The sequence below is a fragment of the Lynx canadensis genome, chromosome C2 (assembly GCF_007474595.2).
Source record: "Lynx canadensis isolate LIC74 chromosome C2, mLynCan4.pri.v2, whole genome shotgun sequence".
Lineage (NCBI taxonomy): Eukaryota > Metazoa > Chordata > Mammalia > Carnivora > Felidae > Lynx > Lynx canadensis.
The window spans coordinates 98922266-98948657 of NC_044311.2; the positions used below are offsets into that span (position 1 = coordinate 98922266).

Consider the following 26392-nt stretch of genomic DNA (forward strand, 5'->3'; position numbering starts at 1 on the left):
TTGGCTCGGGTCATGATCTCACGGTTCATGAGTTTGAGCCCCACATGGGGCTCGCTGCTGTCAGCCTGTCAGCACAGAGTCCACTTTGGATCTTCTGTCCCTCTCTCTCTGCCCCTCCCCTGCTTGCACTCTCCCCAAAATAAAGAAAATATATTTTAAAAATATGGTACAAAAAGACAAGAAAATTATGAGCTGTTGGACATGCAGGATAAATCAAGGAGAAGAACTAACCACTGGAGCCAAAATTCTACACAATTTCAGTAAGTGTGGCATGGGAGATGGGCAGTGGGAAGTTGGTGGGTAAGAAATAGAGTATTTTAAAACTTCTGTAATGGGGCGCCAAGGTGGCTCAGTCAGTTGAGCATCTGACTGTGGCTCAGATCATGATCTCACAGTCTGTGAGTTCGAGCCCTGCATCAGGCTCTCTGCTGTCAGCACAGAACCCACTTCAGATCCTCTGTCCCCCTCTCTCTCTCTGCCCCTCCCCCTCTTGCATGTGTGCTCTCTCTCTCTCTTATTAAAAAATTAAACATTAAAAAAAAAACCTTTTGTAATGAGAGGGGAGGAGACCATAGATACTGTTTTTAAGAAGAAGAAAATATATTTAAGTTGTAATATGAAGATAGGTTATCAATAAGCAATTCCTTTTCTCTCAGCTTTGCATTACTTTGTGTGTCACTTTCATCCTCACACTGGCTTCTTTCTTTTGCATGATGTCTGTAATGTCCATATTTGGAATTCTATGCATTCTCTTTAAATTGGAAAAGGAAAGAGGATGGCTATCCATACCATCAAGGAAAAGTCCTGAAGTTTGCTATATTTGTACCAGTCTGAGACCAGTCACTGTGCCCCCAAAAAAGTCATTTGCCGAGACTTGCCAAGGTCCGCCACCGAAGCACAAAGGCTGGTTTAGGGGTACATACCTAAGTGAAAAATCAGGGAGTTCCATGAAGTGGAGAGGAGAAAATATCAAATGTCCACTGTAGTGTGTTTCTTAGAATTGCTAGGGAAATTCATAAATTGAACGGATGAAAGAGGAAAAAAGGTGTTGAGGAAAATAAGAAACAAAAAAATCAGGCAAGGAAAAGTAAAAAAGCATAGGTGGGAGGAGAGAAGAGAATATGACCACATGGGACAATATTTACAATAAATGTGACTGGAATAAATCCTCTCTTTTTTTTCTTTTCTTTCTTTTTTTTTTAAGGCTCTTAGATTGTGTAGAAACAAATCTCCAGATTTGTGTTATGTCAGAGAAATATAAAACAAAATAATGTAGACAGTTTAAAAATAAAATACACATGTACATGCCCCAGGCAATTGTTGAATATAAGAAAATTCATACATAGTAATTTGTTACCAAAGTTTATTTCAAAGAGCAAACATTTTCTTTTAAAAGTACTTATATAATGTTATACCTAAGTAGGTAATAATATATTCTTCTTAAATACTCATTTAAAAAAAGTAGGGAGGGGTGACTGGGTGGCTTCATCTGTTGAGCATCCAACTTTGGCTCAGGCTACATGATCACGGTTCATGAGTTTGAACTCCACATTGGACTTGCTGCCATCAGCGTGGAGCCTGCTTCGGATCCTCTGTTCCCTTCTCTCTGTCCCTCGCCCGCTTGCACTCTCTCTCTCTCAAAAATAAATAAACATTAAAAAAGGTAATAAAAACTTTTTGAAAGGAGGGGTGTGACACCTGGCTGACTCATTTGTTAGAGTGTGCAGCTCTTGACTGCTGGGTTGTGAGTTTGAACCCCATGTTGGGTGTAGAGATTACTTAAAAAACAAATACTCATGTAACACTTAATAAAAATATATCATGTAGGAGGGCTATAAAAAATCTCAAATTCTAAAAATTTGACACTTCAAAAAATTTTTATTTTTAACATTTTTTAAAATATTTATTTATTTTTGAGAGAGAGAGAGTGCATGAGCTGAGGAGGGACAGGGAGAGACAGACAGAATCTGAAGCAGGCTCCAGGCTCTGAACTGTCAGCACAGAGCCTGACGCTGGGTCTGAGATCATGATCTGAGCCGAAGTCAGACACCTAGCCGACTGAACCACCCAGGCGCCGCCCCCCCCCCCCCCCCCCGCAAATTTTATTTATTTAAGTAATCTCTACACCCAACATGGGGCTCAAACTCACAACCCAAAGAAGATCAAGAGTTCCATGCTTCACCGACTGAGCCAGCCAGGCTCCTAAAAATCAGATACTATTTATTGCCAGTCATAATGCAGGGAAACAGCACGTGTGCATGCATGCGCGCACGCGCGCACACACACACACACACACACACACACACACACACACACAGAAATTAACAAAATGGGAACCAAAAAAGAAATATAAATACTTGGAAAGTTTTTTGTTTCCACTCAAGTTAGAGGAAATAAAAGTTGAAATTACAAGGAAGAAAAAGTCAAGATAATGAAAAGCTAATCACAGAAAAAGAAATATAAATGATTCATAACATATGAAAGGGTATTCAGCCTCATGAGTTATCAAGGAGATGCAAGTTAAGCAATAAGATATCTTTTGCCTTTTGGACTGAGAAAAGCTTAAGAGATGTTGATTGCAGCCTTTTTTTTCAGGATTGTTTTTAATAGCAAAAATAGTAAAAGGGAAAGAAAGAAAAAATGAGTATTGATCAATGGGGAACAGCTAAATAAATTATGGCTCCATGCTGCATAACACTATGTAGGTATTAAAAGAATAAGGTAAATTAATATGTACTTACCTGGAAAGATGTTCATAATGAATTTCTAGGTAAAAAGAAAGCATGTTTCAGAGTGACAGCATGATTTCATTTTTATAAAAAATTTATGTGCATATGATAATATAAATATACATTATATATATAATATATATAATATTATATACATATTATGTTATATGTATATTATATATATTTATATGTATATATGTATATGTATATGTATGTATACATATATATGTATATATGTATGTATATTATAATATGTATATAATATATATTATATATATTATATTATATATGTATATATAATAACTCTGTAGAAAGATAAAGAAAATTGGTGTCAAATTGATTCCCAACTAGGGGAGAATAAAACTGAATAGGTGATAGTGGGTACTCTAATTTTTCTCCCCCCAAAAAAGGGATGTAGTTATAGATAATATTTACTTTCTTGGTTTTCAGTATAGTATTTATTTTTTATTTTTTTTAATTTAATTTTAGAGCACATGAGTGGGAGAGAGGGGCAGAGAGAAAAAGAGAATCTTAAGCAGCCTCCATGTTCAGCCCCGAACCCAATGTGGGGCTTTGATCCCACGACCCTGGGGTCATGACCTGAACTGAAATCAGGAGTCTGACGCTTAACTGACTGAGCCACCCAGGCACCCCTCAGCATAGTAATTTAAGAAATAATTTAAAATTTAACTGAAACTACATATTATTTAGGAATTAATGACTATTGAAAATACCACATATTAAAATCTATGGACTGTCCTTGAGGAAATATTATAGTCTTAAATACATTTATTAGGAAGACTGAAAAGCTAATTCATATTGTAGAAGAAAAAATGCATTCAGGTAGCAAAAGATTAAAATTCTGTATGAGGATATACAGTAAGTATTTCTTGTACCCTTTTCCCCATTCCCCTCTTCAAAGGCGATCCTTCCAGAGAAATTCTGTGCACTTGTCAACATACACATTTATGTTCTTCTCCCTATCCCAAAGGATAGGTATTATATATGTTTGTAATTTTTTAAGTTAAAAAAAATATACTTATATAAGTATACACATATGTACATTTATACATATGCTATTTACATGTACATATATACATATGTGCGCATGTGTGTGTATATATGTATAGTTTTCTAGTGCTGCCATAAAATACCACAGACTTGGTGGTTTAAACAAGAAATGTTTATTTTCTTACAGTTCTGGAGTCTAGAAGTCCAAGATCAAGGTGTCAGCAGGTTTTTTTAATTTTTTGTTTTAATGTTTATTTATTTTTGAGACAGAGAGAGACAGAGCATGAATGGCAGAGGGTCAGAGAGAGAGGGAGACACAGAATCCAGAGCAGGGTCCAGGCTCTGAGCTGTCAGCACAGAGCCTGACGCGGGGCTCGAATTCACAGACCATGAGATCATGACCTGAGCCGAAGTCGGAAGCTCAACCAACTGAGCCACCCAGGCGCCCCTTTTTTTTTCATTTTTTAAAAAATGTTTTTATTTTATTTTTGAAACAGAGAGAGACAGAGCATGAGCAGGGAGGGGCAGAGAGGGAGACATAGAATCTGAAGCAGGCTCCAGACTCTGAGCTGTCAGCACAGAGCCCACTACGGGGCTCAGACTCACCAACCATGAGATCATGACCTGAGCTGAAGTCAGACACTTAACCGACTGAGCCACCCAAACGCCCAAGGTGTCAGCAGGTTTGATTTCTTCTGAGGCCTCTCATCTTGGCTTGTCGATAGTTGCCTTCTTGTGGTATCCTCATGTGGTAGTTCTCATGTCTGTGTGGTCTGTGTTTTAATCTCATTTTCTTATAAGGACACCAGGCAGGGGTGCCTGAGTGGATCAGTCGGTTAAGCATCTGACTCTTGATTTCTGATCAGGTCATGATCTCACAGTTCGTGAGTTCGAGCCCGGTATCAGACTCCATGCTGACTGTGAGGAGCCTGCTTGGGGTTCTCTCTCCCTCTCTCTCTGCCCCTCCCCTGCTCATGCTTCTTTCTCAAAATAAATAAATAAATTTTTTAAAAAAAGGATACCAGGGGCACCTGGGTGGCTCAGTAGATTAACTGTCTGATTTCAGCCCAGGTCATGATCTCACGGCTTGTGGACTCAAGCCCTGCGTCAGGCTCTGTGCTGACAGCTCAGAGCCTGAGCCTGCTTTGGATTCTGTGTCTCCCTCTCTCTGTCCCTCCCCCACTTACACTCTGTTGTGTGTGTGTGTGTGTGTGTGTGTGTGTGTGTGTGTGATAAATACATGTTAAAAAAAAAAAAAGACACCAGTCAGATTAGGGCCCACCCTAATGACCCATTTAAAAAAATTTTATTTTAGGGCACTTGGGTGGCTCAGGTTAAGTGTCCAACTTCAGCTCAGGTCATAATCTCACGATTTGTGAGTTCGAGGCCTGTGTTTGGCTCTGTGTTGACAGCTCAGAACCTGGGTACCCCTCTAATGACCCATTTTAACTTAATTACCTTTTTAAAGGCTTTATCTCTAAATACAGTCACATTCCAGAGTACTGGGGTTAGGACGTCACCATATGAATTTGGAGGAGACACAATACAGCCCATTTTATAATCATATATTATATATTTTATATATATAATATATATTACACATATATACATACATTTATATTATACATATATGTACATACATATACATATATTTAGATTTTTAGATATTATGATTCAATCTTTTATTTTTCAAGTTTATTTATGTTGAGAGAGAGCACGTGTGCACAAGCGAGCATGAGCAGGGGAGGGGCAGAGAGAGAAGGAAAGAGAGAATCCTGTGCTGTTAGAGCGTGGAGCCCAAAGTGGGACTTGAACCCACGGGCTGTGAGATCATGACCTGAGCCGAAACCAAGAGTCGGACACCTGACCAACTGAGCCACCCGGTTGCCCCTCAATCTACTTTAGATTGAACCATCTGAAATTGTAGTTTCTAGAGGCAGAAAAAGTCAAATATGGGCAATTTCAGATGATTCAACATAATACTGTAACATATTTAATCATTCTTTTTTTTTTTAAATTATTCTTTTGATGAGCCTTTAGGGTGTTTCCTTGTGCTTTGCTACTTGAAACAATTTTATAATGAATATCCTTGGATAAATGTCCTGTTGCACATACATGAATATGACTTGTAGAGTAAATTTCTAGGAGTTATTACATCAGAGAGGTACATATTTCTGTGGACCAGATGTGGGTCCACAGCGTGTTAGGAGGAGCTGGTCTGGGCACTCTGCCTTAGGCTTTCCATCACGGGCAGGACTACCTCAGCAGAAAGAGACTGGGGCCCTAAAGACAGAGGCAGAAGTTGGGGGTGGGGGAGAGAATGTAAGAGACAGTGTGGGGAGAGGCATTACCTGAATCAGAGGAACTGTACTGAGATATTCTCAATGGATTGTTTGTGACTAAAAATGACTAAAGGATTTGTATCATATAGTTGTGATCAGTAGAGTCATGGGATCCACCCTAAATTTATCCAAGGAGCAGGATCACCCATGGAAGAGGTTTGAACTGAGAGTGGAAGGTATTTTGTACTATTTACATTTTATGTGTCCTACTCCTTCAGCATAATAGTATGTACTAGTATGTATGTAGTGTGTACATAGGTAATTTCTTGGACTTATGTAGAGAAAATGTCTGAAATTGATACCACCAGACTGTTAAAAGCGGAGGGGCATTGGTACTTCTTCACATCTCTGCTGTTTAAAATTTTTGCAAAAGTTATTTTTGCAATTGAATTTTTAAAAACTTAATAATGGAATTTAGTTATACATTCTTAACCAGGAGTATTTATAGCTTGTATGGGAAGAGCAAAGGAAGGGTAAGAGTCTAACAAATTCTAAACTGTCCACAGTGGGTATTCCTGGAAAGCATGATAGTAGAGCTGAGGAACTTTTCCATTTAACTTTATATATTTCTGTATTCCTTGAAAATAATTTTTATGCAAATTGGTTACTTGTGTAGTTCGTAAGTAAAAATTTAAAATCTTTGGCTTATTTCTTTTTCTTGAGATACAGTTTGGCCCAACTTCACAGTGAAAGCTCCAGTGGCAGGACTTCCTTAATTTCCTTTTTGTATATATGACATAGTATCTCCAGGTTGGCATTTAGGAACCACCCTGACTGATAGCTCCAAGCAGGATGATGATCCGATTCACAGGAAGGAGCCAGCAATGTTGTTAAAGGATGTAAGATTTCTGTAATGGCAAAGGAAATTAAGACTTCTGATAGCAGTTATATAAAGCAGAAGACAGCACAGCACACTCATAAATATGTCTTCAAGTGCCTGCCAAGACGGAAAGCTGCTGCTAAAACCAAACACTATGAGGAAGGATTCTTTGGGCTATGAAGAGTACCCCTGTGCTATCCCTGAACTCTAGAATACAGATGTGCCAGATTTCATGAGTTGAACCAGGTAGACAAGTAATAGGGTGTTCTAGGTAGAGGATTATTAACCTAAAATATAGTAAAGATGATAAATGCACATAATGGTTCATATAACAATATACAGAGAGCAAAGATGCCTAAAGCATTAAATAAGATAGAAATTAGAACATACACATCCATGATGTTAAATATAAAACTATAATCACAATTTTGTATATTTAATGATAGAGAAATGCTCACCTTAAGTAAAATGCAGAATACAAAGTTACTTATGGTTTAACATTTGTAAAGTGCATACAAAAAAGAATTACGAAATCCACAAGAATGTCAGTGATGATTCTTGTGTATTCTGGTTGGGTGATGTGATTGAGAGTAGTTTCATTTTTATCTTTATGTTTGGCTTTTCTAGGTATGTATTACTTTTACTATAAGGAAAACCTGTTATAAAGTGTTAAATAAGCATATAAAATGATATTTATTTTAATTATACTAATGGTATAAATGGCTGCAATCCAGACCAGGGATATAAGCTTAGTTGTGTCATTATTTTCATGGTTCATACTCTAGTTCAGTGGGTTAAAGCATTTTGATTGGCAAGAATTAGATTTACTAGAGGTCTCAAATAAAGACATAGAACACATTTGCAAAACTGCCTATCTGTGTTCATCTTCCATAAACATTTTGAATCATTGTAAAATACTTAGGAATGCATTAAGCAGCAGAAAACCAGAATTAAGTGTAGAGGTTGAAAAGATTTTCCTCAAACCATGGGCAAATATGTTTAAACAATGTGCCATAAAATATTTTCAACTAAGACATTTTAATTCTAATTCGAAATTTGATGATAAGAATTAGGTTTTTCTCTTCATGATATCTAAAGACACAATTCATTTTATGTTATTATATTTATTAAAATTTTTTTAAGTTTATTTATGTTGATAGAGAACACGCATGAGCAGGGGAGAGGCAGAGAGAGAGGGAGAGAGCAAGAAACTCAAGCGGGCTTTGTACTGTTAGTGCAGAGTCCAGTGTGTGGCTCAAACTCACCAACTGTGAGGGCATGACCTGAGCTGAAACCAAGAGTTGGGCACTTAACTGACGAGTGCCCCAAGACACAATTTAAATTAATCTTTACCATTAATTTGCTTCTTGGTGGAAAGAAAACACAATTTGCCCCTGAACAGTGAGACCTAGTTTTGTTTTGTTTTATTTTATTTTATTTTATTTTATTTTATTTTATTTTATTTTATTTTATTTTATTTTATTTTATTTTATTTTATTTTAAGTTTATTTAAGTTTATTTTAAGAAAGAGGGGAAGGGCACAGAGAGAGAGAATCCCAAGCAGTCTCTCCAGTGTCAGCATGGAGCCCATGCTTGATCTCACCAGCCGTGAAATCATGACCTGAGCTGAAACGAAGAGTTGGATGCTTAACCGACTGAGCCACCCAGGCGCCTCTAGACCTAGTTTTTTAAAAAAAATAAGTGCTAGTACTTATTTTTGGTAGCTTCACATTTTCTCTGTATTAGGAAAATTGGGGATGATTGGTAGGTAAATAGAATTTTATGTTGAAAGAAAACAGATGTATAAACTGATGAAAAAGATGAATGGGTAGAGAATTTCAGATTACCCAGAGACATCAAAATATTTCTTTTTTTTTTTTCAAGGATGATTGAGATACAGTTCACATACCATAAAGTTTACATATTTAAAGTGAAATTTAGTGGGTTTTGGTATATTTGTAGACTTGTGCAACCATCACCACAGTATAATTTTAGAACGTTCATCATCCCCAAAAGAACACAGACCTCCCACCTAACCCCCTTCATTTTCCTCAGGCTTGGCAACCACCAGTTTACTTTCAGTCTCTATAAATTTTCATGTTCCAGAACTTAAAGTAGATGGGATCATACAATATGCAGTCTTCTGTGACTGGTTTCTTTCACATTGCATAATGCTTTCAAAGTTCATCCATGCTGTAGCATGTATCAGTACTTCATTCCTTTTTATTGCTGAATTACATTCTGTTGTGTGAATATACCACAATTTATCCCTTCTTAGTTGATATACATTTGGGTTGTTTTCCTTTTTTGGCTATTATGAATACTCCTGCTGTGAACATTCATGTGCAAGTTTTTGTGTGTGAACGCTTGTTTTGAGTTCTCTGGATTATATCTCTAGGAGTAGAAATGCTTGGTCATATGTTAACTCTATGTGTAACATTTTGAGGAACTGCCAGATTGTTCCAAAGTGGCTGTACCATTTTTTTTTTAGTTCCGCCAGCCATATATGAGGCTTTTAATTTCTCCACATCCTCACTGACACATGTTATTATCTCTTTTATTTTAGCCTTCCTAGCAGGTATGAGGTCATATCTCACATGGTTTTTATTTATATTTTCCTAATGGCTAATGATGTTGAACATCTTTTCATGTGTTTATTGGGCATTTTATATCTTCCTTAGAGAAATGTTTATTCAGATGCTTTGCCCATTTTTAAAACAAGTTTATTTTGAGAGCGAGAGAGAGAGAAACCGCAAACAGGGTAGGGGCAGTGAGAGAATCCCAAGCAGGCTCTGTGCTGTCGGCTGGGTGCCCAAGGCAGGGCTCCATCTCAAGAATTGTGAAATCATGACCTTAGCCCAAACCAAGAGTCAGACACTTAACCAACTGAGCCACACAGGCACCCCTCCCCCATTTTTAAATTAGGTTGTCTTTTAATTATTGAGTTGTAAGAGTTCTTTACATATTGTATATGCATTTCCCTTATTAGATATTTGTAAATATTTTCTCTCATTCTGTGGGTTATCTTTTCACTTTCTTGATGGTGTCCTCTGACCACAAACATTTAAAATTTTGAAATCTAATATATCTATATTTTTCTTTTGTTGCTGGTGCTTTTCATTTTGTATCTAAGAGTTTTAAAGTGTTCGCTATAATGTTGAACTGTGATATGATTCTTTCTGAGTTAATTTTTGTATGTGTTATGAGATAGGGGTCTAACTTCATTCATTTGCATGTGAGTAGCCCATTACCCTGGCATCATTTGTTGAAAAGACTATTCTTTCTCCCATTGAGTGGTTTTGGCATCCTTGTCAAAAACCAGTTGGCCACAAATTTAAGGGTTTATTTATTGGCTCTTAATTCAATTCCATTGATCTATGTGTCTTTCTTTATGTGAGTACCACACTGTCTTGATTAATGTAACTTGATAGTAATTTTTAATATTGTGAGCTGTCTTTATTCTTTTCAGTCTTTCTAAACAGTACTGACGGGGCACCTGGATGGCTCAGTCGGTTAGGCGTCCAACTTCACCTCAAGTCATGATCTCGCGGTTTGTGGGTTTGAGCCCTGCGTTGGGCTCTGTGCTGACAGCTCGGAGCCTGGAGCCTGCTTCGGATTCTGTGTCTCATTCTTTCTCTGCCCTTGTCCCACTTGTGCTCTGTCTCTCAAAAATAAATCAATGTAAAAAAAATTTTTTTTTACACAGTGCTGACAGTAGGCTTCCACTTCAAACATTTAGCACCTGTCTAAAGCAGATTATTTGAATATTTTGTTTTATGACAAACCTATAAATCCAATTGCTTTTTATTTGCATATGGCTTCTGGTTGATGTTTTTGTTTTCTTGTGAGGAGGAGCCATATGAGAAAATAAGTTTTCTGGGCTAGATATTACCACTTAATGTATGTCCAGGACAATAAGATATATATTGAAATGGAAGGAATATAATAGTTGAAGACATGGTTTTGCTAAAATGTACGATAGTGTGTTTGCTTTGCTTTTTTTTTTTGCAGGGGGTGGCAGAGGTGGGGAATCACTATGAAAATAGTTAAGGACTTGGGATCTGGAGTCAGATAGTAGTAAGTTAGAATCCTGCCTCACTATTTATTAGCTGTGTGGCTGTGGACAAATTACTAAATTATTTTAATACCACTTTATAAATTAGTGAATATCAGATTAGACTCTGTGTATAAAATAGTTATATAATGTGTACAGATAATTATATAGTTATGTGTCTTAAAATGATTTTTAAAAAGTGTCTACCAATATGGGGCACCTGGGTGGCTCAGTCAGTTAAGTGTCCAACTCTTGATTTCAGCTCAGATCATGATCTAATGTGTGTTCAAGCCCCACATTGGGCTCTGTGCTGACAGCACATAGCCTACTTGGGATTCTCTCTCTCTCTCTCTCTCTCTCTTTCTCTCTCTCTCTCTCTCTCTCTGCCACTCCCCTGCTTGATCTCTCTCTCTCTCTCTCTCTCAAAATAAATAAACATTAAAACAATTTTTTTTAAGTGTTTACCAACAGAGCATTGATTAATCTGGAGATGTCAAACATTTTCTAATCATAGCAAAATTTTTTGCTTTTGTCTTCATTTTTTATTTATATTTATTAAGATATAATTCACATGTCACAAAACTCACCCTTTTAAAGTTTAGAATTCAGTGATTTTTAGCATATTTACAAAGTTGCATAGTCATCTCCATACAAGAACATCATCCCCCAAAGAAACCCATACCCATTAGCTGTCACTCTTGACTCCCTCTCTCCACTCCTAGGAATCACTAAATTGCTTTCTGTCTCTGTGGATTTGCCTGTTCTGGACATTTTGTATAAATGGAATATGTGACCTTTTGTGTCAGGCTTCTTTCATTTCCATGTTTTCAAGGATTACCATGCTGTAGCATGTATCATTACTCCATATCTTTTTATTGCTGAATAACATTGCCTTGTGTGGACATAGCACATTTTACTTATCCATTCATCATTCACATGGACTTTTGGCTTGTTTCAACTCACTGGCTGTTACGAATATTTCTGCAACAGACATACGTGCACAGGTTTTTGTGTGAACATGTGTTTTCAGTTTTTTGGGGTGTATACCTAGGTGGCGTTGCTGGATCATAGAGTGACTCTGTGTTGTAACTATTTGAGGAATTGCCAACCTGTTTTCCCAAGTGACTATACCATTATACATTATACATTCCCACCAGCAATGTATGAGGAAATAGCACACTTTTGATAAACATATTTTTTCCAGCTTTATTGAGGTTTGATTGACAAATAGATACTGTATGTACTTAAGGTATACAACACGATATTTTGGTATGTGTATGCATTGTGAAATGATTACCACAGCTGACCTAATTAACATATCGATCCACTCACATACTTTTTGTGGTAAGAACAAAAGATTTTAAGATATTCTCTCTTAGCAAATTGCAAATATACAATAAATTATTATTAACTGTAGTCATCATACTGTACATTAGGTCTCCAGAACCTATTCATCTTATAACTGAATGTCTGTACCCTTTGATCAACCTCTTCCATTTCCCCTATCTCCTAGCCACTGGTAACTACCATTATGCCCACTATTACCATGAGTCCAACTTTTTTAATTTCCACATATTAGTGTGATTATGCAATATTTGTCTTTCTGCATCTGGCTTGTTTCACTTAATATTATGTCCTCCAGGTTGATTCATGTTGTCACAGATATCAGGATTTCCTTCTTTTTAGAGGTGAATATTCCATTATGTACACATATTTGTCTATAAAATATATACATGTGTATATATGTAAATATATATTTATATATTTCATTATATGTGTGTGTGTGTGTGTGTGTGTGTGTGTGTGTGTGTGTGTGACATTTTCTTTACCCATTCACCCAGCAGTGGACACTTAGGTTGTTTCCATGTCTTGGCTGTTGTGAATAATGCAGTAATGAACATGGGATTATAGATAGTGTTTCCATTTCTTTTGGATACATAGCTAGAAGTGGGGTTCTTGGATCATATGGTATTTCTGTTTTTAATTTTGAGAAACCTCCATACTGTTTTCCATAATGGCTGCACCAATTTACATTCCCATCTGTTGTGTATGAGGGTTTCCTTTTCTCCATATCTTCACCAACACTTGTTATCTTTTGACTTTTTTTTTTTAAATTTACATCCAGGGGCTCCTGGGTGGCTCAGTTGGTTAAGCTTCTGACTTTGGCTCGGGTCATGACCTCATGGCTCGTGAGTTCAAGCCCCGCATTGAGCTCTGTGCTGACAGCTCAGAGCCTGGAGCCTGCTTCACATTCTGTGTCCCTCTCTCACTCTGCCTCTCCCCTGCTCATACTCTCTCTCTCTCTCTCTCTCTCAAGAATAAATAAACATTAAAAAAATTTTTTAAATAAAAAAATAAAATAAAAAAATAAATTTACATCCAAATTAGTTAGCATATAGTGCAACAATGATTTCAGGAGTAGATTCCTTAATGCCCCTTACCCATTTAGCCCGTCCCCCCTCCCACAACCCCTCCAGTAACCCTCTGTTTGTTCTCCATATTTAAGAGTCTCTTATGTTTTTTCCCCCCTCCCTGTTTTTATAGTATTTTTGTTTCTCTTCCCTTATGTTGATTTGTTTTGTCTCTTAAAGTCCTCATATGAGTGAAGTCATATGAGTTTTGTCTTTGACTAATTTTGCTTAGCATAATACCCTCCAGTTCCATCCACGTAGTTGCAAATGGCAAGATTTCATTCTTTTTGACTGCTGAGTAATACTCCATTGTATATATATACCACATCTTCTTTATCCATTCATCCATCAATGGACATTTGGGCTCTTTCCATACTTTCGCTATTGTTGATAGTCTTTTGACTTAAAAAAAAAAGTTTATTTATTTTGAGAGAGAGAGGGAGGAGAGAGTATCCCAAGTAGGCTCCATGCTGTCAGTACAGAGCCCAATGTGGGGCTTGAATCCATGAACCATGAGATCATGACCTACCCGAAACCAAGAGTTGGACACTTAACCAACTGAGCCATAGAGGGCCCCCGTTTTTTGATAATAACTCTTCTAATAGGTGTGAGGTGAGATCTCATTATGGTTTTGATTTGCATTCCCCTGATGATTAATGATGATGAACATCTTTTTATGTACTTGTTGGTCATTTTTATGTCTTCTTTGGAAATACATATTCTTTGAATGAATATTTTTGGAAGAAATTTCAAGGGATTGATTAAGTGGCAGGGACCTTGAGAGAGCCTTTTGAGGTAGTGTTCTGTATCTTGATCTTAGTGGTGGTTACGTGAGTGTATTCACATATATAAATTTATTGAGCAGTGAACTTAAATTAGTGGCTTATTGTATATGTAATATGTCAATAAAAAAGAAAAAAAATCCGTACTTCATTGTACTTTTTATTGTTTAAAGTAGACCAGGGGAACTTTGTTTCAGAAGTGAAATCTGAGCACCCTTACTAGGCACAGAAAATTCGTTCACAGTCTAGTCCAAGTTCTCTTGCTGTCCACACCTCCTGTTTCCTTCCCTCTCTCCCATAATTTTTATATTCCTGCTGCAATCCTCAGACTCACAAGACATTTTTAATGTTTCACTGCCTTTGCACTTCTCTTCTGCTAACTCATATCCTTTCTTCTCTCCATCTTGACTGACAAAAATACTATGTATTCTTTAAAACCTAGCTTTCTTTGAGTCCCACAAGAAACATGCCTGATTCTGTGTTCTTTCATAGCATTTTATTAACAAATCTTTGAGGTAGCATTTACCAGTTTTTAAATTCACTTTTAAAACCTTTCTATTTTAAAAGAATCATAGACTCAAAAGAAGTTACGAAAATACTACAATAAATCCATGTACTGCTGACCCAGTTTCCCAGAGTAGAGATATGTAGCTGTAGGACAATAACACAAGTAGGAAGTTGACATTCATTAACCAATTTTTTTAAATTCATCTTCTTTTCGATTTTTTAAATTATCTGTGCTGCCCAATATGGTAATCACTAGCCTCATATAACTATTTAAATTACTTAAAATTACATAAAATTAAAAGTTTGGTGGTCTCACTAGCCGCATTTCAAGCATTTAATATACACATGTGACTAATGGCGACCATATGGACAATGCAGGTATAGAATATCTGCATTGCACAAAATTCTTTTGGATAGCCCTGACCTAGACTGTGTTCTTCTTGAGAGAAGACTTGCCTTTTCCATCTTTGTAATTCCTAGGCAGTGGGGGCACTTGGTCTATACCTGAATGATTGAGTCTAGTCCTATCCTCTTGTTTTACATGTGAAGAAACTTGGGCCCTAAGCTGTGATAAGTAAAATGATGCCTAGCTTTTCAGTAGCAAATCTAGAATTAGAGCTCATTTTCCCAATTCCAAGTTCACTGTTCTTTCCAGGTGGCCTCATTGGTTGTGAGCTCACTGATTTTTATTAGTTTTAGAGGGAGAACAGTGTTAAAATAATGCACTTCTCAGACTTTAGGCTACAGAAAAATCAACTAGGAAGCTTGTATTTCTGGACTTGTCTTTCCTAAGATTATGATTCAGTAGGTCTGGTGTAGGGCGTAGGAATCAATATTTTAAACGTATGCTTAGTCAGTATATGTGGTCATAACATAAGGATAGCTCAGAAGAGAGAGCAACAGAACAGAGAGCCTGGAAATGGAACTGCACTAATATGGACATTTGATTTTTAACAAAGGTACCACTGAAGAAAGGAAATGTTTTCAACAAATGATGTTGGAACAACTAAATATCCATATGGGAAAAAAATGAACTTTAACCCCTACCTCCTGCCATACAGATCATTGATCTAAATATGCCAATATCATAAACTTTGTAGAAACAATCATAGTAGAATATCTTGGGAATGAGTAAAGGTTTCTTGGACAGGCCACAAAAAGAAATAATCATAAATTAAAAATTGCTAAGTTATACTTCATCAAGAACTATTGCTTACCAAAAGGCACAGTTAAGAAAAGGCATAGGTAGGCCACATAGTGGGAGACAATATTTGCAAAATATGTTTCAGACAAATGACAAGTATGCAGAAGATATAAGTAACTCAGGATATATGAAGATTTTCTGTAAGTTAATCATAAAAGGACAAACTGTTGTAAACTCTTAAGTCTAAAGTTCTCTTTTGGCCAGCAAAAGAGGGGACACAGGATTAAAGCGAGAGACGGCTAATGTCCGGGAAAAGACAAGAGCCCCGAATAAGGGTCCTTGCCTCGTATTTATTCAGGTCAGAAGGCTTGCAAACGTGATGGGCATGTACAAAGAGACAAACTAGGAACATTAACTTGGGGACGTGAAGGAAAAGGGGGGTTTTGAAGATATACAGTGTTTGGGGTTTGGGTCAATATAAAACTCCCGGCGCCGGGCAGATGGATAGATGGTTGTTAACAGCAGACCGGAGGCACCGTGCCTATTTATCTTAGCTAGCCTAGGGGATGAGACAGATAGGGGGAATAACCACAGGGCTAATAAGGCACCTTTTCTTTTGTTCACCATCTCCGATCTGGGCTGCTTTGCCTGCAGCACAGAGGTCCATAGTCCAATTCACCAATCAATTTACCTAACCTGGCCCTATTCTCCTGTGAAAGCAGCTTTTCTGCTATAGTACTAAATTGGGAGTGTTTCCACCTTGTACATCTAATGTTGTTTATTTTCATATACCTATGTATTGGGCACCTTTGTGCCATTTCTATTTCAGGCCTTTGCCTCTCTCTATTTTGGGAGGTTCTGCACCCCCTCTGTATTTTGGGGTGCCTTCACACCTCCCTAATCCTGGCACCTTTGTGCCTCCCTATTCTCGGGGTATCTTTGCACCCCCCTATTCTTGGAGTGCCAATCTGGTTTACCCAAACTCCGGTGTAAGCATTTTATGACTTTGTATTTCTTTATGCCTTGTTAATCCATTTGGTGTAAGCCCGGAGGATTCCTAAGCTTGTCCCCTACAATAAACAATCCAATTAAAAAACTGGCAAAAAGATAGGGCGCCTGGGTAGCTTAGTCGGTTAAGCGTCCGGCTTCAGCACAGGTCCTGAAATCACAGTTTGTGGGTGTAAGCCCTGCATCAGGCTCTGCTGACAGCTCAGAGCCTGGAGCCTGCTTCTGATTGTGTGTCTCCCTCTCTCTCTGCCCCTCCCCTGCTCACGCTGTCTCTCCCTTTCTCTCTCTCTCAAAAATAAATAAACATAAAAAAAAAAAACTGGCAAAAAGATATGAGCAGACAAAACAAGATCTACAAATGGTCTTAAATTTTCTTCAATGTTTATTTATTTTTGAGAGAGAGAGAGAGTGAGTGAGCAGAGGTGGGGGAGGGGCACAAAGAGAGGGAAATGCAGAACTCAAGCAGGCTCCAGGCTCTTAGCTGTCAGCACAGAGCCAGATGCAGAGCTGGAACTCACGAACTGTGAGATCATGCCCTGAGCCAAAGTCAGATGCTTAACTGACTGAGCCACCTAGGAGCCCCCTACAGATGGTCTTCATATGCACATAAAAATTTATTCAATGTTATCAATCATCTAGGAAATGAAAATTAAACTATAATGAGATTCCACTATTTAACCACCAGAATAGTTGAAATTGATAAGCAGACAAAGCCCAGTGTTAGTAGGATATTGAACAACCAGAACTCTTACATTTTGGATGGGAATGCAAAATGGTACTGTCACTCTGGGGAAAGTGTGACAAATGTTCTTACATAAGTCTTTTTGTGGATATACTTTTTTTTTATTTCTCTTGGGTAGATACTTGGGAGTGGAACTGCAGGGAATATAATAAGCATTTCTACTCCTGGGTATTTACTCAACAGAAAGAAAGACTATACCCATGAAAAATGTTGCACAAGAATATTCATGGAGAGCAGCTTTTCTTCCTGGTCACCAAAACACAGGAACAGGTGTTCATCAACGGAAAATAAACAAGCTATGTTATAAACTGACACACAGTTATACATTCATACTCAGCAATAAAAAGGAACAAACTACTGGATGAATTTCAGAAATATGCTGAGTGAAAGGTTGACAAAACAGAATTCTCAGTTAATGCATTGTAAAGTTCAGTAGAGAAAAAAATGAGAACACTGGTTGCCTCTGTGGGAGAAGGGGAAGGTATTGACTAGGAAGGGTCGTGAGAGAACTTTCTCTGGTAATAATAATGTTCTGTACCTTGATAGGGATTGGGTCACACAGGTATGTGCATTAGTCAGAACTCACTGAATTTTACACTTAAGATTTGTGCATTTTACTATACATAAGCTTTACTGCAAGAGGAAAAAGCAGTTTTAAAAGTTGTGATTTTGATACAAGTGATCTCAAAAGTACACTTTGAGAACCATTGGATTTGACTAATTTCAGAAATAATTCTTTCTTACCGTAAAATATAGTGATTCATAGATTATTAATGTAACATTTTGAATTTTTTCTTTAAAAATTAAATATTGTATTAAAAGTAACATTTCCTTATTAGTAGGTTAATGAGTCAGTGGACAAGCGTTTATGACATTATATAGTTCATTATTTCAATAAGTATTCTTTGTTTTAATAAGTGTCCTTTTTTAACGTGAGGAATGCAAGCTTAAAATCAGGAGGAATAGCATATGGAAACAATTATACACTGATAGATGTAATTGAATTTGTTAAAATGTGGTTTGAGATGGATATTTACAGTGATGTTTGGTAAACTGGGTGATGTACCTCTTTCAGTTAAACTCTTGTGTCTCACCCCCATGCGATGAGTATGTTTACTTATGTGATAGACCTCTAGTATCATTTACTTTAAGATTCTAGATGTTCAGACGTTTAGAACTTTAACGTCATGTATCTTACTTGTAACATGAATCTGCAAACTTTCAAAAGTGCTTACAAGTTTTACAGTTTCAAAACTGAAACTGTAATGTTAATGACCAAATGCTGACTCACGGGCACAAGGGAAATCTGACCTTACGGGTTTATAGGTGAAATTATGTGTTCACCTGTCATGCCCTATCCCAAATAATCTCTCCTCCAGTAGGGTGTTGGTCAGATGCCTGAAATTCCACCAACTAAAGATACCTGCCTGTGTTTCTAAATTTTCCAGATAACAATCCCCTGGGGGCATTCTAAATTTCAGACTCCTCCCTTAAAGATTGGGATTCCTCCCTGAGAGACTGATTCAGGGTCAGGCTGACAGTGGGTTGACAATTCCTGTTTTTTAACTATTATCTTGTTGAAAATACAGATTCCTGGGCCCTACCCAGTACTTCTCATTTGTCTGGGATGAAGCCCCCAAATTTACATTTTTTGTAATGTTTGTATTTATTTTTTTTGAGAGAGCGTAAGCCAGGGAGGGGCAGGGAGAGGGGACAGAGGATCTGAAGCAGGCCCTTTGCTGACAGCAGCAATCCCGATACGGGTCTCAAATTCATAAACCGCAAGATCATGACCTGAGCCAAAATCAGACACTTAACCAACTGAGCCAGGTGCCCCCAAATCTGCATTTTCTGGAGTATATACAATGCACAGTTCTGAAGGCTGTCATCCTAGTGTTGCTGCCTTCGTGGAAGATCCTAAGTTTTGTCACTCTCACAAGTGAGAAGAGGGAAGTGGGAGATTGAAGGAAGATAATTTTAGAATTGAGGACAGACCTTAGTGTAAGACATAGGTGGAGGACAATAAGAACTTGAGGGACAGTGAGCATGCCTAAGAGAGAGGAGAGAATCTCCTGGGATCTGTCCAATGACTACAGTACTTGCTACCATTTTTGTGGGAGTGGAGCATGAGCCGCCTATTGGAGAGTGACTTTTTAAAGCAACTACATTCATTAGCTTTCGGATCATTCTGTTTGCCACCAAAAATCTGCCTGCATGCCCTAAGTTGCCAGTTGTTTTACATGCTAATGGAAACCTAGCCACTGTAAACATTCATTGATTTTTCTCTTGTGTAGTAAGAAGAAAACATAACTTATAGACCATCTTCTGGCAGAAGATGATAGATTTGGATCAGAAACGGGAGGCGCTGGAAGCCAGGAATCAAAAGTGAAGAACTTCTGCAAGCCCTTGGGTGATAAAGGTGACAAGGACTTATTTACTCACATGTCCCGCATTGTCATTATGTAGTAACCTGATGTGAGTTTGTTGCTTTTAGGCTGATGTATACCATCACACATGTAAGGGAGAGTAAGCTGCTGGAAGTGGGACTTGAGTGCACATTTCTCCTCAGGCTGCTTCAGTCAGTACTTCCTGTCATTACCTTGTCTGCATTCACTTCTACTCATTCCCCAGGACCCTTCCTCCACCTTTACAGGGCTAGAGCCCAGTCTGAAATGCCTTCATTATTATTCATAGCTAACATTTGTTGAATTCTTTTTGCTGCTAGGCACCTTGCTGCTCTGCTCCCCTGCATTTGTCATTCCCTTCTCAAAACAACCCAATGGTCCAGATGCTATGATTTTGATCCATTTTGTAGATGAAACATCTGAGGTTCCAAGAGGTTATATGTCTTGCCCAGGACCTCACAGCTAGGAAATGGCAGAACCAGATTTTATTTTATTTTATTTTATTTTATTTTATTTTATTTTATTTTATTTTATTTATTTCTGTATCTGTTTTTTTTTTAATTTTTAAATGTTTATTTGTTTTTTAAAATTTATTTTTTTAAATTTACATCCAAGTTAGCATATAGTGCAACAATGATTTCAGGAGTAGATTCCTTAATGCCCCTTACCCATTTAGCCCATCCCCCCTCCCACAACCCCTCCAGTAACCCTCTGTTTGTTCTCCATATTTAAGAGTCTCTTATATTTTGTCCCCCTCCCTGTTTTTATAGTATTTTTATTTCCCTTCCCTTATGTTCATCTGTTTTGTATCTTAAAGTCCTCATATGAGTGAAGTCATATGACATTTGTCTTTCTCTGACTGACTAATTTCACTTAGCCAAATACCTTCTAGTTCCATCTACATAGTTGCAAATGGCAAGATTTCCTTCTTTTTGATTGCCGAGTAATACTCCATTGTATACATATACCACATCTTCTTTACCCATTCATCCATCGATGGACATTTGGGCTCTTTCCATACTTTGGCTATTGTTGATAATACTGCTATAAACATTGGGGTGCATGTATCCCTTCAGAACAGCATACCTGTATCCCTTGGATAAATACCTAGTAGTGCCATTGCTGGGTGGTAGGGTAGCTCTACTTTTAATTTTTTGAGGAACCTCCATACTGTTTTCCAGAGTGGCTGTACCAGTTTGGCAGAACCAGATTTTAAACTCATGCTTTCTTTCTTTTTTTTTAATGTTTATTTATTTTTGAGAGAGAGCATGTGTGAGTAGGGAAGGGTCAGAGAGAGATGGAGACACAGAATCTGAAGCAGATTACAGGCTCTGAGCCATCAGCACAGACCCTGACGTGGGGCTTGAACTCACTAACCATGAGATCATGACCTGAGCTGAAGTCGGACGCTTAACCTACTGAGCCACCCAGGCACCCCTAAACTCACGCTTTCTGATTTCCGATTCCATACACAGAAAATGGTAACTGCACTTGCACCTACTCCAGTGTACCACAATAGCTATCCCAGTTGGACAGACCACTTTTGAAAGGCCAGGCCGTCAGTCCCTGAGATTTAAAAGCATTAAAGTTTTCATTATGAAATTTTTAAAGATCAGAGAAGAGAAAGAAACCCCCTATAATGTTGCTGGCCTTACATAACTATGACTATTATCTTCATGTATTTGCTTTCAGGCTTTTTTGGCATATGCATATATTTCCCTATAGTGTATATATATATATATATATATATATATATATATATATATATGTATGTATATATTCTTTAGTGCCCTAATTTTTTTTAAGTTTATTTATTTTGAGAGAGACAGTGTGTGCATATAAACTGGGGAGGAGCAGAGAGAGAGGGAGAGAGAGAGAACCACATGTAGGCTCCGCACTGTCAGTGCAGATCCTGATGCGAGGCTCAAACTCATGAATCATGAGATCATGAGATCATGAGATCATGAGTTGAGCTGAAGTCAGATGCCCAAGCAACTGAGCCACCCAGGTGCCCCAGTATCCTGATATTTTATTTTATTTTATTTTATTTTATTTTATTTTATTTTATTTTTTTAAATCTTTATTTATTTTTGAGAGAGACAGAGACAGAGCAAGAGCAGGGGAGGGGCAGAGAGAGAGGGAGACACAGAATCTGAAGCAGGCTCCAGGCTCTGAGCTGTCAGCACAGAGCCCGATGCGGGGCTTGAACTCACGGACCGTGAGATCATGACCTGAGACAAAGTCGGACGCTTAACCGACAGAGCCACCCAGGCGCCCCTCCTGATATTTTAAATATAAGTAGAATTTTCCTACTCCTACCCAGATATTAATGAGTGTCAAGTGATGATGTAAGATTTCTAGCAGTTTGAGAGAAGGATAGCAAGTGAGTGAATGAATGAATGAGCTTGCTTCCATACAAGGAATATTCCTTGTATGGCTGTTTGTGTGTACATGTTTGTGTGCTTGTCACTTGTTTTTTCTGCATTCAGAGAGGAGAACCAGTGTTCTCATTTAAATTTTGTAGAACACTTCAAATATTATGAACAAAGAACATACTCTCCCAACTCAAGTATGTTTTACCTGTTTTTCCAGGTCTTGCTCAAATCCACACCCTCTTTTTAAGCCTTTCTAGATTTCTAACCTGATAATGATCTTTCTCTACTCCAGTCTTCTCAAGAGCTTTCTGGCGATACCTCACATTTGGCATTCACCATGCTCTCCACCTGCTAGTTATAATATTTTTTGTCCTGTTTTCTTATACCTTTTTCTATCCACAGCAGCTAATCCAGTGCTTTTTCGTGGTGTCACTTTTGTTTTTTTAGCATTTTGGTATTCAAACCAAAGTGCTATTAATTTCTCTAACATACTAGAATAACTTGAACTTTCTGGCGTGTTCTTCCATGCTGTGTAGGTTCCTATCACTGTAACCATGCCAGAAATGACAGAGAATGAGACTCCTACAAAAAAGCAGCACAGGTATGTAGTCCTGGTCCAGAAATAATATAGTTTGGGGAGATGAACAGCAGAATTAGTCCCCACTTTGTTAAATAGGCAGTCCTCAGGGAACTTTCATTAAATGCCTGGAAGACCATTATTCTTCAGCAATATGTGTGAATAAATAAATACAGGTTTACAGAAAGGAGTACATAGTTAAAATTTACCTGTCCTCCTTATTTTATGGACAGTGTAACGGGAATGACAATGAACAATTAAAATTGTATAATACCAAATCTATCCTAAGTGTTTAGTTTCTCCTGAAACTTTTACTTGCTCACAGTATCACAGTCTTTGTAGATTGTTAAGTTCATTTAGACCGAAGTCAATTTGAATAGACATTTTGTGACATTACAATTTTGTGACATTACAATATGCACGTCAGTACAACATTACTTCTGGTTCTTTGTATAAGCCCCCTTCTGAATTTCTAGCATTTTAGGCAGTGTTTCTGCTTAAAATTGCATGGTCAGTGCTTTCATTAATATTAAAATCCCCATTCTCTTTCCTTATCAAGTAACTGTTAGGGATTGCTAATGTATTGAGTAATTGTACATAAAAGGGAAATCAATGGTTTGAGTAGATTAGCTTTTAAGAAAAACTAAGAGTTTGGATAAGCTAAGGCACACAGATGCAAAAGATGGCTCAAATGCCAATTGTCTGTGCGTTGGTGCTGGTGGCTGCCTTGGTTCCCCACCCCCGGGGATTAAAAAGTTCCTTTCTAGTGTTGCTTGTACCCCTGATGCACTCACCGCACCCCTTGCCAGGTGCCAGGGCAAACATCAGAAGTCACCTACTTGGTACATGACTTTGAGAGTTGACTAGCTCTTTAATTACATTTTTCAAATAGTTAACGTTTTCAATGATTGATTTACTTCCCAACCATTGACTTTTGGGTATAGATGAATAGAGAATTGTAGAATTTGGAAATTGTAGATTCTAAATTTATACTGATGTATCTGCAGTTAGGTTTTCATACCATAATAAGATGGTTTCTTACTGATGCAACAAATACAAATTCATAAAATTTCTGTGGTTCTCAACATGTAAAGTGGAGAAAATGTTTTCCTGTTGTTTTCATGTTCCTTTTATCTGCACTTTTTGTTTCAGAAAGAAAAACCGGGAGACACACAATGCAGGTAGAAACAATTTCAATTGTATTTGTTAGCATTTTTGCATTCACAAGGAAATTATACTGTAGTCGATTGTAAGTTTTTATGTTACAAGCATAGAATCATTATTCCTTATGTTTTAGGAAAACGTTCCTTTACTTTGTTTGTTCCTTTATGGTTTAATTGGCAAAACACCCCTCGAGTCTCATGAAGATGGCTAGTTTATCATCTTCTGATTCATTGTCTATTTAGATAACTCGAGGACTAATACGCCTTTGGAACTAGTGTTTTAAGTGATTTCACCCACTGAGGAAATTGAGCTCTACTTCTCCCAAATGGGATAAAGAGAATGTGTCTGCAGAAGTTCCAGAGGGAGCTGGCTGCCCAGAGGAGCAGGGAAGAGATGAACAGCAGGCTGTGGAGCTTAAAAGTCCCTGAAATGTGAACAGTCTTAAATGAAGTTGTGGAGTCCTCAGTCACAGGAAGAAATGTAGAAAATAAACGTTTGATTTTATTTCAAACGTCCAGATTATAGGCCAAAGCCAGATAAACATTTTTAGAAGTGATTGTGCCTACATTTATATTTTGGTACATTTTAGAACACTTTCTTTTCCAGGGGTTACAGTCAGATTGAAAACAAAATATTTTAGAAGTTAATGTCTATTACTCTATAACTGATATTCTTCCTTTCCCTAAGGAAAGGACCCTGGGGGAATTTTTGTCTATGGGAAGATGGGGTGAACACTGATGGAATATTGCTGTTTTCCAGAATAAGAATTTCCTGCCTTTGAATTCCCCTTTATCACTATGGGTCTCAATGTTGGTTTTTTTCTACCTCCATACATGAAAAAATCCACTCCTGGGTGATAACAAATACTGTTATTAGAGAATTTAGAAAAAAGGTGATATCATACTTTATTGTTTTCCTTTCTTTGGCCAAATGAATTAAATCTAATCTTTTTAGCCATAGGAGCTAAGTATTTTTATTGGAACCAACTCCCATGGTGTCATAAATATGTCCTGATAGTAATTTATTATGAGAGAGTAATTAGATGTCATTGAAAATATGTCTTTACTGCTAGACTGTGAAGCAAAAAGTATGATTTTGCAAAACAAGAGCTGCTTATGGTTAATCTGAAAGATCACTGGAATCTTTTGTTAGGAAGGGAGGTTTTAGAAACCCTTCTGACAGCAAAAGCCAAGACTAATAATATTTCTACTTACAGTGTCTTGTTGAAATTATTTAGATCATCTCATTCCCTCTTGCCCTTCCCATACAATCTTTAAAGTTGTGGCATGTAAGCCTGGAAGATTTCTCAGTTAATTTGGTTGAGATGTTGTCAGTTGCCCAGTTTCTTATGGGAAAAATCCTATGTGCCCAGAGTGAATAAACCAGACTCCTAGAAATTTTAAGTCATAACTGATAGCTGTTCTATTTCAAAAATGCCTTCTAGACATCCTAAAAGGTGTTTGAAGGTTCTGTAATCTGTCTAAATAGGTCTCATTTGCCTATTTGCTATAAAAAGGCAGCTTTCTACTAACTTAGCTTGTTAGCAGGGGTTCTTAAAATTTAGTTATCACTAAAATGTCCAGTAATTACTTGAAACATAATAATGGCCTAACAGTAAAGTAATATTAGCATTTTCTGTTTTTAATTTGAGTTTAATTATTATAGATCACATTTTTAAAATGCTAATAAAAGTATTGCTTATATCAGTGCCCATAATGCTAGACTTATAATGCAGCATTCTTAGAAATTGTCTTGTAGTTATTTGTCTTCAGTAGATACTGTTTGATAAAATTTTGTTAGAGATTTCTTTACCTAAAATTTCTTTACCCAGGGAGAATAGTGAACTATAGCAGTGTACCATAAGGTCTGATAAATGGATTTTTCCCCCTATCTAGTGGAGAGGCATAGAAAGAAGAAAATCAATGCTGGAATAAACAGGATAGGAGAGCTGATCCCATGTTCCCCTGCCCTGAAGCAGGTAAGAAGTCTACTCCTATTTTCATTCATTACTTGTGAACAGATAATTCCCTAAGTTGTTTCATTGCTCAGAGTGCTTATTTTTGTTTCCTGTCACTTTTGGTTTTTGGAGATAATCATCGCCTCATTGTTTTTCATTTGCTTAATTTTCTATATACCTACCTTTAATTTTTCCCATACTGATAACAGTCTTCTAGTAGAGTATTCTACATGATCAAGTGGACCATATAATTTCTAGATCTTTAAGATCTTGAATTATTCAGTCCCACGATTACATTAATTTCTGTGCTACAGTACTTACCAGGCATTTCTTTTATTTTCTGCCAATGATATTTTTTAATTAC

General features: G+C 37.3%; 1 protein-coding gene across 1 annotated transcript in view; it reads left to right on the forward strand.

Annotated features, from left to right (window-relative positions):
* Positions 1 to 26392, forward strand: part of USF3 (upstream transcription factor family member 3) — a 56599-nt gene that overhangs the window by 11408 nt on the left and 18799 nt on the right. The window contains exons 2-5 of the mRNA XM_030329870.1: positions 19845 to 19969; positions 22867 to 22931; positions 24060 to 24088; positions 25967 to 26049. Of these exons, the coding sequence (XP_030185730.1) occupies positions 22885 to 22931; positions 24060 to 24088; positions 25967 to 26049 (159 nt within the window). The 5' untranslated portion in view covers positions 19845 to 19969; positions 22867 to 22884. The remainder of the gene's footprint in view (positions 1 to 19844; positions 19970 to 22866; positions 22932 to 24059; positions 24089 to 25966; positions 26050 to 26392) is intronic.